The 14,505-nt window shown below is 52.3% G+C and overlaps 1 protein-coding gene across 1 annotated transcript; it reads left to right on the forward strand.

Annotated features, from left to right (window-relative positions):
* Nucleotides 1-6,868: 6,868 nt before the first annotated feature.
* Nucleotides 6,869-12,263, forward strand: DUOXA2 (dual oxidase maturation factor 2). Its single transcript, XM_075044004.1, has 6 exons — nucleotides 6,869-7,015; nucleotides 7,156-7,213; nucleotides 9,745-9,879; nucleotides 10,070-10,283; nucleotides 11,395-11,609; nucleotides 12,064-12,263. Exons 1-6 carry the CDS (start codon nucleotides 6,869-6,871, stop codon nucleotides 12,261-12,263), a joined length of 969 nt encoding a protein of 322 aa, XP_074900105.1.
* The last annotated feature ends 2,242 nt before the right edge of the window (nucleotides 12,264-14,505 follow it).

Here is a 14,505-nt window from a genome sequence, read left to right on the forward strand (position 1 = left end):
CAGAGCAAATTTCATCAGTGGGACCTGAACCTTTAAAACCTCAGCTGAAAACAGCTTTAAAACCTGACTGCAGAGAAGGATTCCCAGCCATGAACAGCTAAGGCTACATTTTTCGGTCATGAATGCTAAATGCTGCTGTTGGCTTTCAAATGCACAGGAATGCCAAACTTGGATTTAACTCCAAGATAGGGTTTTCCACTAAATATGGCTCTTTGTCCCTTGTTCCAGCACTGTGGGTGTGTATCCAAAGACTAGCCCCATTTCAGAGGACCTGTGTTGCCAAGGGACGCGGTGATGCACAGGTTTCAGCTTTTCCTACATTGCTCTGTCACAAGCCAAAGTGATGCTTTTAGTTTCTTTTTTTCATTGTTTTAATCAAAACTTAAAAAATGATGTTTTCAGAAAGGCTTACATGTTGCCAGCAGCTCTGTAGCTTTTATTTTTGATTTACTGGGAATTGCAGTGGGGATTTTCCACTTATCACTACCAGTGGCACAAATTGTAATATGAGAGTCACTAAATACACTATCCACTTGGCAAATGAAGTTGATTGAGATTTAAATATTGTCATTTGTGGTCACATTAATTGCGCTTCATAAAACTGAACACTCATTGCCAGGTTGTAAGCATCGTGTATAACCTGTGTTAGCTCCCTTCTGCCAGAGATTTCTGTACTTTGGGCCTTTTGTATTAGAAAGCAAGCTGTCTCTTGAGAAGTGACATTTCCACATTCCTCCTTTGTCACAACAGCTCACCTGTGCTCTGCACCTCACAGAACATTATTACAGGCAAACCACTTTGTTAGCTTTCCATAAATGTATTTAACAAACATTATTACAGGCAAACTGCTTTGTTAGCTTTCCATAAATGTATTTAACAAACATTATTACAGGCAAACTGCTTTGTTAGCTTTCCATAACATGAATTTAACATTAAATCCCTATTGAAATACCTCTGCACTGACTGCATTTTCAGTTCTGGCCTCACTTCCATGGACATGGGAGCTGGGGCTGGTGAAAGCCTCAGAGCTGCTGAGAGCAGCATTGAGTTGTGTTCCTGGTTACCCAGTGCCACCCCTGTCCTCCTGGAGCATGTCCCTGTGGAAGGGGCCCCAGAGCTCTTCCATCCCACAGCCCTCTGCTGAGCATGGTCTTGTGGGTGTGAGGTTTGGGTTGTGCAGCTGCTGGGAATCAGAGGCTCCGTGAGCCCCATCCCGTAGGGGGAACATGAAAGTTTGGCCAATGGGTGAAGCAAGGAGATGCCTAGGACCTCTGCCAGGAGTGGCAGAGCCCAGTCACCATCACCACATGGGACGCTCCTGCCAGAAACCTCTTCCCATTGAAACAGCCTGTTCCCTGCTGAAACCAATGTGGAGGGCTGTGTGGCTGGAGACACCCTGAGCAACGGTTGTGGTTTGCTTGTGCACAGAGGTCCACGTGACCTCCTGCACTGTAGGAAGGGAGTCCCCATAGACACGGCTGGATCTATCTCCTGCTGACTCAAAATGTACAGAGTTGCAACCTTCATCTAGTGCTGAGGCCTGAGGGTGCCACAGAAGATTTACCAAAGTCGCTCAGGAAACATGGGGCAACGCCAATCTCAAAGTGCATCACCACAGCCACGGTGTAGCATGTCTCCCCCTTCCCCTTGGGTCTTCTCACAGGGCTCCAGCAGAGAATGTGTTTTAAAATTCCTTCTATCACTGAGCAAACCTCCCATTTCCTCAGATATGGGAATTGCTCTTGACCCAAGCCATGAGATGACATGCCAGGTCTCATGCACTTTTCATCTCTCCATGGCCCAGCACTGAAAACCCGCTGATTGCCTAGTCAATCCAAGACTGTGGGAGGGGTGTCTCTGGAGGCTTTCCAGCCTCGACTATAGCCAGTGTGATACAGTGACAGTGGTGGTCATGCTCCAACCAGTAGGTTGCACCAAAGACTTCTGAGGGCCTTTCCTACCAACATGGAACTTCTCTTCCATGCCTCTACACTGCCTTTACGTTTTCCTACAAGTTACTGGGCACATCAGCAGTTTGTCTTTCCCAGCCAAACCTCAAGAACCATTTCCCTTCCCCAGGATCAGCTCCCCCTGGCAGAACTTTTTCTGTAAGGGCATGAGGAGACACTGACATCATGTCTCCCCTGCCTATTAAACTTTCTCCAGCTATTGCTGGGAACCTCCTCATAGACAGTGCTGACTCCCAGCAGTCTTTACAGGATGCATCAAGAAGAGGGACATGCAGTTCTGGGCTAGGGACTTCATCCCAAGGAAGGTGGGCATCTCATGAGTGGCACTCAGCTGTCCCACAAGCTCTTTTCCCATGCTTCAGCTGAGAGCTCCAGCTTCACCTCCCCAGTGTGCTCTCCCATGTGTTGAGGACCAGTTGCCAGGCTTCTCCAGAAAGACCCCCCTGCTCTTACACCTGCCTCCCAAATCTTGCAAACCACCCAGGGGGTTCCTTGACATAAAGAAACCAGAGTGACCTTGGAAGCCCATGGTGCAGCTTGCTGAGGGAAAGCTTTGCAAGCTTGGATTAGTTCCACAGACTTGTCAAGTATTCCAGGAATTTTGTAAGGTCTGATGAGCCCTCAGTCTCTGCTTTTCCACACACTCCCTGTGCTACCTTTGGAAAGTCATTCCCTCCCTCTGCACCTAGTGAAATTAAGCACATGCTTCCCCAGCCTTGTCTTCTCCCATCAGAGAGGATCCCTCTGCCCTTAGCAAGGCCTGGAGTTTTGCACCCCTCCAAAAACCATGCTGCAAAGAGTGCAAACACATGGCTTCCCCCAGAGCAAGGATCTCCTGCTCCACCTGATCTCAACAGATTTGGCTCTCCTAAAGTTAGGGCTTCAGCCTCCAAATGTCTCCAGAGCTCTCCCCAGAGCCACATCAGATGGGACTGTGGGATACATCAGCATCCTGAGAGAGCAGCAGCCCCACTGCAGAACCTAGTGCAGGTACAGGAGAGCAGTTTCAAGGCATTTGAGAAGCCTGGAGCCTGATCCCTGCAGTCCTGGTTAGTCACAGCTTATTTCTACCTCTCCTCAGTGCTGGTGGGACAGACTGGGAGACTGCCACATTCGCCCACCACCCAGCCAGCCCTGGGGTTTCAGAACAGGCTGCATCTCCCCGGCCTTGGATGTCATCCAGAAAATCCCAGACCTGTGCACACGCTGTGGACACCATGCACACAGGGACCGGTGATGTCTCCAGCTTTCCCACCTGGGGACACCCCTGGGGCCAGATGCTCCAGTGGCCACCACAGTGCACAGCAGGGACTCCCTCCCCTGGTGGGACATAAGGGGTGCCTGCCTGTCCCCACGGTGTCCTGTGCCCATGCAGGCAGGGACGTGCATAGTCCCAACCTGCTCTGTCCTGTGGCTCTGCTCCCTCGCATGCAGGGATATGCATGGCTCCATCGCACCCTGCAGGTGAGGACACGCATGACCCAGACCCCCCCAGTCCTCTATGCAGGCAGGGACATGGGTGGCCCCAACCTCCTAGTGCTCCATGCAGGTATGTGCCCCAAGCAGGCAGGGGCACAAGTGGCCCTAACCCCTTGGTTCCCCATGCAGATGGGGACGTGTACCCCCATCTCACCCTGTGCCCTGTCCCCCAAGCAGGCAGGGAGACCAGTAGCCCAGCACCCTGGTTTCCATGCAAGTGGGGAGGAAGGGGGGGGCACATGGTCCCATCCCACCCTGTCCATCACACAGAAGAGAAAAGTGTGGCCCGACTCCTTCTATTCCCCCCACGCATGGCCCCATCCCAACTTGTCCTCCAAGCAGGAGGAGACGGGAATAGCGCGACCTCCTGCCCCCTCCACTGGCGACAACACGCGTAGCCCGACACCCCCCGCAGGTAGCAGCGTGCATGGCCCTGGCTCCCGGTTCCCCACGCAGGGGTGGGTGGGACGCGCGTGGGCCCCATCCCCCAGCCTCCACGCAAGGGGAGACACGCGTGGCCCTGATCCCCCAGACCCACCCTCCCTCCGCCCCCCCCCCACACGCGGGGACACGCGTGTCCGTAGCCCCCGGTCGCGGTGCTCACCTTGCGTGGCCGTGCAGTGGGCAGTGCGGCGGGGCGGGCCGCTCCTGCATTTACATAGGGCTCCGCGCCCGTGGCTGGCTATAAGAGCGCGGTGCGGGACGGTGCCACCGGAGTCCCACCGCCGCCGCCGGCAGGTAGGTAGGTAGGAAAGGGCCGCCGCCCCCCGCGCCGCCCCGCCCGCGCTCCGCTGCCCGCCCGCCCCTGCCCCACGGCCCGCCGCCCCGTTCCTGCCCCGGCCCTTGGCGCGCTCCGCGGAGCAGCCCCCGGACGCTGCCTACCCTGCTTGAGGGGTCCCGACTAGGCGAGGGTGGGGAGGAGGGGATGCATCCCCATCTTGAGTTAAACTGGAGGTTTTTCCTATGCTCCTTTGACCCTCTTACAGGGGCAGGAAAATGCAGTGAGTCCCCACCATCCCGGAATTGCAGCTCTGTGCGTTCATTTTCCAGGGGAAAAGATTTCCCTCAGCAACCCCACCTGAGACTGCTGTTGGCTCTGCTGTGAGGAGATCTTGGCTGGGCACTTCTGAAATGTCCTTTCCAGCTTGATTCATTCTGGGGCAGGAAAATGAGGTTTCTGTACAGAGGAAACTGCTGGGGTTTGGGCAAACTTTCTGCCTCCTTTGCCTTTCTCCCCTGCCGGTCCAGAATATTTTAAACAAAAGAGAAATTGTCGATTTCTGCTAAATTACTGATCCTTCTTTGAAGATGTCTCTAGTCTTTTAACCGCAGGGGCTTTAGGGCCACAGCCATGCTTCTGCATGGAGGATGCTTTTCAAGCTGCAACAACTTCAGTTTCTCCTGCCCTGAGCTGCAGGCACCAGTTTTCCACTTCAAAGTTGCAAAAATGCCAAGGAGTTGGTCTTCTGTGCAGGGTAATCAAGTGAGAAAGATTGAGCAGACAGCAACAGAAAGAGTTGTTTCTCTGGAAATTCTCTATAAAACTATTCCCAGAAGTTGCAAAGTGTAAAGGAAATGCAAACATCCCTTTATATTGTTTGAAGGTTAAATTTAGATTTAACGAGGCAACATTTTCCATGTTACGTTCTGGGTTTTCAGTTGTCATGTATTTGTTGATCTGTTTTAAGCTGTGAAGTGTTTCATTTCAGTGAATCTTGGAAATCATTCCTTCCCTCTTTGCACCTCTCATGGAATTTGGGCAAAGATATAATGAAACCAGTGGAGTTCAAGTGATCAAGATTTAAGTTGTCTTAGGCTAAACTGTTCATTTATTTCTTCTCTTTCAGCCACTCAGATTGTTTTGTGGGCACATTTGCTGGGCTGGGGACCCCACAGCTGGCCTTCAGTCTGACGTTGTAGCATTGGGAATCAATTACAGCTTCTGCTTGCCAGGTAATCATAGCAGGAATGGCACCTGAAGGCTGCCCTTCTCTGGGCTTGGCTTTTGAGGGAACTAGCCAAAACAGTTAGAGCAAACAGCCCAAAACAACATTTGCAAGTGCACATGATAGCTCTGTTAGTCCAGAGCAGAGAGTCAAGATAAAGTCAGGTCCAGGTCAGTTGTGAGCCAGCTGTAAAAACCCAGTCTCTGTTAAAATTGTTTGCTGTAATGATCTGGGTTACTGGACAGAGAATTATTCTGAAACCAAATATTGCTTTATGCATTGAAAAGTGACCAGCTGCCCAGGTAAACTGTTTTATGATACTTATTGTAATCCTCACCTGCTTCTAGGGATTTGGGACCCACTTTTTTGTGGCTGAATTGCTCTAGGTTGGATCCTACCTAAAAAATACGATTAATACTGTTTTCAGAAAATGAGAATAAAATCAACTCCTCCATGCAGGGACAGAATGAAATTGTATTTGGTCATGAGTCATATTAGCTCTAGCGTTCCCTGACTTTTGAAGACTTCCTGGGGTAGTTACGTGCAGAGATGCTATTAAATAAGCAAAATAAAGGGACTAAGCATGTAATCAGTTTTGGTAGCAAAGATCTAACCTAGGAACAGGGGAAGCTCTGTAATTGCTAGAACTGAAGTGTCGGTGGGAGTTCAAAGCCATCTATGGTAATTACACACTTCGTTGTCTCACGTAACTCAATTGCCTTTCACCTTGAGATGTGCTCCTGATGTTTGTGTGCTCCTCGGACACACATGCCAACTCTAGGTCTTGCTTCTGGCCCCTCTGGACCAAGCACAGGAACAGTCCTCCCTCCCCAGGTTGTACTTTGCAGCTCCTGGGGAAAAGCTTCTTTGAGGAGAGGGGGTGGAAAAGGGGGTGGTGGGCTTGGTTCCCCTTGGCAACGGTGGCCCCTGACTGGAGATAATTTTGCTACTGTGAAATCAATGTTCTCAGTAGTTCCTCGTCATTTTGGAGGAAGGCTGCATCTGCCGGTGGTCGCCGGCTCGTGGACTTCCTCTAAGGGTGTGCCACAAAGCAGAAAACCCTGGCTGCATCTGCTGGAGGAAAAGACCCAGCTCTGTCTGGGGAGGAGCTGCTCAGCAGGTTTCTGCGCTTGGGCTGCTCCTCAAGTTGCAGCAGGACAGTGGCTCATGGTTCTCCAGGCTGCCACAATCCCTCCAGGCTGCCACAATCCCTCCAGGCTGGTGGAACCCTGCCTCAGGCACCTCCTCTACTCCACTGAGAGCTTTTGGGTGGGATGTTTCTCTGCTGGGGAGTATTTCACCCTACCTGTTTCCTTACAGTGTCACATTTCCTTGTCCATCTGGGGAGTTTTGAGGTGGACCTCCTGCAGCTGGTTGTTCCAGAGCTGAGCTGGGGCTGGCCACCACAGGCTTGAGGCAGTGCAGGGTGCCTGCTGTCACCCCCTCTCTCCCGCAGGCTTCTGGAGGTGCAGGATGACTCTCTTTGATGGTGTCTACCCCTTCTACCCGCAGCAGAGGAAGGCCTTTGTGTTCGATGTCAGCACCATCATAGTGATCGTGGTCTTCCTAACTTTCGCTTGCAGCTTCCTGCTCATCATCCCTGGCATCCGCGGACGGGCGGTGCGTGACCCCTCTCCCTGGGGATAAGCATCTGCTCCCCACGTTTTGGATGCTGGGACACTCCCGGCTGGTTCGGGGTGAGGCAAGAGGACAGCGGGGGCTGTTCTTCCCTGCCTGATGTCCCACCTCTCTCCCTGCAGAGGCTGTACTGGACTGTCCGGGTTCTACTCAGCCTCGTCGTGGGAGTGGTGATTGTTGGTAAGTGCTGCACAGCCCTTGGAGGGTGGGTCTGGGGGCAGGATTAAACCCCGGGGCAGGTTCTGTGTCCAGGAAATGCGAGCTGGTGGTCACAGCCATGGCCTGGCCAAGGCTGGTTGCCGGGTCTATCCTACCCCTGCTCTGCAAAGCAGTCAGACAGCTTCCCAAAAGGCCTTCCCCATCCTTGGCACCGGAGGCTGAGAGCACCTGAAGGTGCCAGTGGTCACTTCTGTCTCAAGAGGGAGATTTGCTGGCTGTAATGGCACCACAGAGTTCGAGCAGCCCCAGCTCTGGTGGGATGCACAGCTCCATGTTCCTCCATTTGTGTATGTGAGCCAATACAGGCAGGATGCAGGAACAACCACAAAACCACGGATGAAATGCAAAGAGTAAATTTATTTTTGTTACCTCACAAACCGGGGGATCCCCAAAGCAGCACCCAGGCAGAGGCACGCAAGTGGCGACACAGGCACTGTGGAGTTCAGCCCTTGCTAGAGGATCACCAAACCTGCTGGTTTTGCCCATATTTCAGGGATCCAGGTGGTGAGGCACTGGAACAGGTTGCCCAGAGAGGTTGTGGATGCCCCATCCCTGGCAGTGTTCAAGGCCAGGTTGGACAGGGCTTTGAGCAACCTGGTCTAGTGGAAGGTGTCCCTGTCCATGGCAGGGGGGTGGGAACTAGATGATCTTTAAGGTCCCTTCCAACCCAAGCCATTCTATGATTCATGGAGGTGTAGTTTGCCACTGTGCTTTGTTCTTTCCCACAGCAGGGCAGGAATCTCAAGCATGTTCAATAGAGTGCCTCTAAGTCTCTTACAGGCCTATGTTATCTAAACACAGATGTTCTACTTGTCCAACACACAAGGCTAAACAACAGTTAGTATCATATATGTGTTTTTCTACATCGCAGCTGCAAGTCACTTGAGTGTGTTTACAATCCTCCTCACCGACCTTCCATTTTTGTCCCACACCATGCAAGCCCTCCTGAGCTGCCTGCTGCTGAGGGAGCATGGCTGAGCAGCATGGACTGTGGCCAGGCATGTTTGGAGGATGAGAGGACCCTTGTGGTTTTGTGGAGAAAGCAGTTCGAAATAAAACACAGGCAGGGCAGAGGTTGGGGCAGGGGGGGGTAAAGACCTTCCAAGGAGCAAGGCAGGAGGAGATGAAGGAGAGGATTTGATTTAGTAGAAACCAGGAAATCTTCTGTAATAAATGGGATGGTGGTGAAAACCAGGCTGTAGGATTTCCAGCTCAGACAGGGTGACAGGATGTGTAAGCAAAAGAGGGGGATAGAGGGGATAGAAGATGCTAGGTGGGGAGAGCAACCAGCCCTGACCCTAAATCAAAGAAATTCTGATGTGAAAGACTGGGCTGATTACAAGACTGCTTGGAGAGGGATGATGAAGCACAACCTAAATGACTCAGCTGCCGATTCAACCAGGCAATAGAAGTAGATAACCAGGCTGTGACCAGCTGCGGAACTCTGCTGGCTGACACATGGGCCAGTCTGACATGTGGTGGTCACCCTCTGCCTGGGGATGTCCAGGTGCTGAGAGATGCCAGCAGAGCTGCCCGGGAACGTGGTGCCAGGCTGGACATGGCAGAGAGGTGGAGGTCAGGACTTGCTCCACAGCCTTAACCAGCTCAACCCTGGAGGGCCATCCAGTGCCGCTCTTGTTACAAGGATGCAGCCGGGTGCTGCTTGAGCACACAGGAGGAATTAAGTGTTTTAAAGCCAGCGTCAGGGTTTCTGTCTGGCGGCGGCAGGGCACACTCGACCCTGCAGCTAGAAAACGTTCCTGCAGTGCTGCTACTGGATCAGTGCCCTCACAAGTTGATTCAGCAGCTGAACTTATTTTCGGGCACGTTTTCTTGTTCAGCCTGAGATTAAGTCATCACCTTCACTTCCAGCTCATTTCAGTGCAGGAAAATTAAGCCCACCGCAAAGTGAAAGTGTTTCAGAAAATGATACTTTGTTCCAAAAAAAATTATACTGGAAATGCTTCGAATTTTTCTTTTTCCCCCAGCTGAAATGACTGTCAGAGCTTGCCACCCCTCTCCACTGCCTCCGTTTGACAGTGATCTTCACTATTCAGTAACAGTACAACCTAGGGACCTTAATATTTGGAATGAAACTCACCCCTTTTCCCAAGGCTGAGGAATGGGCTCATTTCCGAGGTCTGTCCCTGGGGGCTGCAGTGCTTGCCGTGGTGGGAAGCTTGCAGGGAAGTCCTGGAGAGGATGTCCAAGGAGGAATCAGGTCATGGGGTTTGTCCCTGGGGATCTGAGCTCCCCTCCTCCTGGATTGAGGGAGTGGATGCTCAACGAGGGGAGGACATGAGCTCTGCCAGGGCGTGGGAGCTGGTTGAGGCACGTCCTGGTGGCTGAGTCAGCTCTCCTGCCCTCCTTACACTCCCTTGCAGTGCCACGGTGGGAACGCCACCATTCGTGCTTGCCCGTGATCCTCCCCTTAAGCACAGCAAAGCCTGAGACCAGCCTCTCTTTAACCCTAGCTTTACTTTTCCTGGCAGCTGTCCAGTTCACGGGGGACTGGGAGACTGGTTGGGTGAAGGCAAACACCTCCTACAAGTCCTTCAGCCATGCCCTGGTGAATGCGGACATTGGGCTGCATGTCGGCCTGGCAGGGGTGAACATCACGCTCATGGGTGAGTCTGATGTCCCCATCTGCAGCTCTGGAGAGGCCATGGCCCCAGGAGTTCTCCAAGTCATCTGTGGGTGGCCTTGGTCTGCGTGGAGGCTCCTGGGACCCTGCTGTCACTGGGGTGCCCCTGCTCCTGGCTGGCAGTGCCCAGGCTGCTGGGACACAGCAGGACCTCAGTCTTCTCCCTCTGGCAGGAAACCCAGTGAATCAGGTCAACGAGACCATCAACTACAACGAGCACTTTGCCTGGAGCTTCGATGCAGACTATGACCACAGCTATAGTGAAGGCCTGGAGAAGGGGCTGCCCAGCCCCATCCTCTACGTGGCAGAGAAGTTCACCATGCAAAGCCCCTGTGGCGTGCACAGGCAGTACCGCATCTCCGGCCACTACGCATCGGCCACTCTCTGGTGAGTCTTTCTCTCCTGGTGTGGGGAGAGGAGATGCAAGGATGTGGGAAGGGCTCTGCTACCTTGTCCCTAGGCCTCTGAGATGGATGCTGATTGCATGCTGCCAGGAGGAAAGCCACGTGCATGGAGGGACCTCTGCAGGGTCTGGGGTCAAACTGGTGGCCCTGTAGGCACCTTGGGCTGAGCAGATGGGAGGTCTGGGTTCTCTCTGCTAGTCAGCTCCACCAGGGCTGGGCACAGAGAGAGGAATGGGTAAAGATCCTTGCCATGATGTGGTGATGATGGCAGGGGTCCATCCCCATGGAGGGAATTGGAGCTGCTGTCCTTGGTGGCCCAGAGAGACCCATGGGCATGTGCAGAACTCTCCCATCCACATCTGTGAGGGTGTTTAATGTCTGGGAGTGGGACCAGATGAGGAAAAGCTGATGATGCTGTCATTGTGGGGTCAATCTCGACTCTTTAGCAGGAGCTGCTGCACAGCAATATCTTGTCACTCACTTAGGCTGAGGGAGAGCTGGTCCACAGCTGTCAGGAGATGGTCCCCTCTACCATGGATTGTGGAGGGCAAGGGCCATTGCAGTACTGTTCCCCCTGCTCTGGGTTTGACAGCAAGGACATGGAAGCTGGGAAAGGGGCCTGGCAATGCCAAGAGCTTCTGGCCCATAGCTGAAGGCTTCCCCTGTCGCCCAGCTCCTCAGCCAAGTCCAGAGCTCCTGAAAATGACTTATGCCTGCTCCTGCAATTATCCCAGTCCTGTGTGCTGCTCTCTGGGGTCTGCACTGCCTTGCAGGTTGAAGGGCAAGGAGCTGAGATGTTCTAGATACACTGAGTGGGCTGCCATAGCGCCCTTGAGGCTGGTACGGTCTGTGGGCTGAGCAATGGGAAGAGGAAATCTGGGCTTCTGCCTTCTGGATGTAGCAGTGTGAGTGTTGCACATCTGCTTGCTTAGCCTGGGAGGCTAGGGATCACTCCAGCCTGCCCACAGAGCTGCTTGGCCTCACACAATGCAACCTAGAGCCCAGATTCTTCCTCCCACATGGAAACCCTCACATTGAGAATCCTAGTCTGTGGCACTTGCACAACTCATCCATTGATCTTCTCTTGTCTCCAGGGTGGCCTTTTGCACTTGGCTCATCTCCAACATGCTCTTCTCCATGCCTGTCCTAGTCTATGGAGGGTACATGCTCCTGGTCACAGGGGCCTTCATGATCTTTTCGTTGCTCTCATTCTCCACTGTGAGGAACTCCCCCATGTGCCTGATCCGGTTTGGGACCGCAACCCTACACATAGGCTATGGGGGATCTTTCTGGCTCACACTAGCGATTGGTAAGGACACCAAGCTACATGAGGGCACACCACCTTGTCCTTCTAGGTGTGCAAGAGTCCCAGTGCTTTGCCCCTAGAAATGGAGGCGAGAGAGCTCGGGGAGTGCAGCCCACCAGAGCCCCAGCCTGTGCCTTGGCAAAGCAGATCCTGGCAGAGATGTAGAGAGGGCTGGCAGAAGGGGGAACACTATCCCCATCTCAAGGGATGGTGCAGGGATTTTTAGTCCCTGAGGTGCAGTAATACAAGGAGATAGGGATCTCTTGCCTGGGTTTTAAGACCCATGCCTGGGTTTTAAGATGCTCAGCACAGCAGCTGAAGCCACCTCATACAGTAGAAGGCATCTTCCACAAGAGAAGGCATTTTCCCCTGGCAGGGGGCCAGCAGAGGAGGGTTGTGGGATGGGAAGTTTTCTGGTGTTTACAGGAACACTCTCAGAGAGCACATTGTCTTCCAGGCTTGCTCTGTTTTGTGTCTGGGATCACTGTTGTCACACTGCACTACTTCAACCTGGACCTACTGAAAACTTTCTTTGATCTCCATGAGGACAATGTAGAGGAGTACCAGGACATGACTGAAGTGTTCATCAACCCTCATTTCGTGAGCAAAGGACTGTCTTCTTCTCAGCCCTCCAAACTCAACCCCAACAGCATCTAGAATAAAGTTTTTCCCACTCTTTTCCTGAAGGTGGGCCCGAAAGGGCAGGGCACAAATGTTTCTTGATGTCCCCAGAGACCGACTTCCCCATCCAACTGCCTTTGAAGAGTGCATGAGTCCACGTTGGGATCGGTTCTTGCTGAGAAGTAACTTTGCAGACTGTATATCCCTGACCGTGCCCTCTGGAAAAGGGCAGGCTTTGCAGAGAGCCAGTAAGCTGCAATTGGAGCCCCTTACAGCTCCAGCAACTTGAGCTGCACACTCACCTGGGGATCTCTGTCCCAGGAGAAATGCCCTTCCTGCTCCATGCTCTGGCACAGCTTGGTGCAGTGAGTCTCCAATGGCCAGTTCCCACACCAGAAACTGAGATTACTGGTGAGATTTCTCACAGGGAGCACCCACGCCTCCAAAAGCCAGTGATTAAACCTGCTCATTTCTTTCCCAAGCACTGACATTTAGTGTAGACATTTAGATGTACCTAGGAAAGCCAGGCACAGACCCAGACTCCGTCAGGCTGGATGCCGCACAAGCTAGAGTAAAAAAGCTGCTCCAGAAATAAAGACTGAGTAAATGTATGATGGTGTTTGGCAGGGAGGATGTTGTGATAAGACTTGTAGCCTCGCATGGGCCAAAAAGATGCCACAAGAAAGAAAGAAAGGAGAGGGAAGAATGAAGTTACCCCCATCCAGCTGGAGCACAGTTGGGCTGGCTGGGTTCCCCACGAAACGCAAGCCTGAGGGCAGGAGTCAAACCCAGCCAAGGTGAGAAATGAATTACATCAAGTTACGTTATTACAAACAGAAGATGGGCTCTGGCACCAAACCCACTGGCCTGATGGCCTCCACAGGCTGGCACAAGGAGATCGCCATATCTGAATATGGAGATCTGGACAGCTGCAGTCCAATTAATTGCAAAGGACATAATTTCAGTCCTTTGGCTCTTTTCTTTCTGAGAAAAAACCCTCACTGTTAAGTTACTTATTTCTTTTGCATGATATTTGTGTTGCACTAAGGTGATTTGTTATGTGCAAGAATTATTTTCAATAAAATTTTATTAAAAACCCACTCCTTTGAAACACTTCGGGCATTTTCGAGGGCTGGTTTCTTAAGAGGGGGCTGTGGGGCGTATCTGCAGGTGAATGCTTGCAAGCCCCTAGCAGCAGCATCATTCCCATGGGGGAAGCTGCCCTGGCAAAGGTGCCCCAAGAAAGGACAAGGCTCACTGGCATGTGTCATGGTAGCCATTGAGAAACGCTTGTCGTGGGGAACAACATGCTGTAGGGATGTAGGAGAGCCTCAAAAGGACTTTAACTAGCCAAGCAGCAGGAAAAAAGCCATAAGATTAAACCAACAAAACTTCCTTAGGAAAAGGAGGATCCTTTCTTGACTCTTTCTTGTATCCAGACATGTCAGGTCCGGAGACATCGTGGGAAGATGCTACAACCAACCACAGGTTATTTGGGCTGGTGTGGGACAGACCCCATGCCCTGAAAGCACAGGAGGCTGGGGGGTTTCCCACCCTTTCTGCCACCGCATCTGGCACTCTCCAGCCTCATCTCCTGCTTTTAGGCATGATTTCCCCCCAATAGCATCCTCACCAGAAGAAAAGCTTTGGCCTGTTGCATCAGACATACAGGGGCATGAACCCAAATAAACAAAATTTGATCTGTTTGTAGCACCTCCATTCCCATCTCCTCCTTTCCTTCCCTCCCACTGAAACATTTTGTCTTCCTTTCAGAGGGCTGCGAGAGCACCAATAACTCACAGGCTAGTGGCTGTGGTTTGGGGTCTTTAGAAGCACTGTAAGAAGCAGGAGCCAACCAAATCCCCGATTGTGCTGTTTCCAGCCCAATGTACAGCCCAGCACTTCTCTCAGACTTACATTGAACTTGAGCTGTGGGGTGTCTCACTCTTCCTGACCGCTGATGGGAAGAGCATCCCTGGGCAGAGGGGACTTCTCAGGGCCTTCAGGGTAGGGGTGCTGTTGCAGGGGCTCTACTTCTCCTTTGGTTCATATCTATGTGCCTGCAGTTATTTGGTTCCTGTCCAGTTTGTTATGGTTTAGTCTCTGTATCTTGGGGAGGACTCTTAGGGTTTGCTGGGGATGGGCTACAGGGAAAGGCAGTAGCCCAGTGCCTGTAACTGGACAGCCAGGGATGGGTCATGGGTTCTGCTCACCCGAAAAGCTCTTCCAGCTGCTCGTGAGTAAAACAACAGCAAAAAAAATGAGGGCAAACTGTCAT

This window comes from Buteo buteo, chromosome 13 (genome assembly GCF_964188355.1).
Source record: "Buteo buteo chromosome 13, bButBut1.hap1.1, whole genome shotgun sequence".
Classification (NCBI taxonomy): domain Eukaryota; kingdom Metazoa; phylum Chordata; class Aves; order Accipitriformes; family Accipitridae; genus Buteo; species Buteo buteo.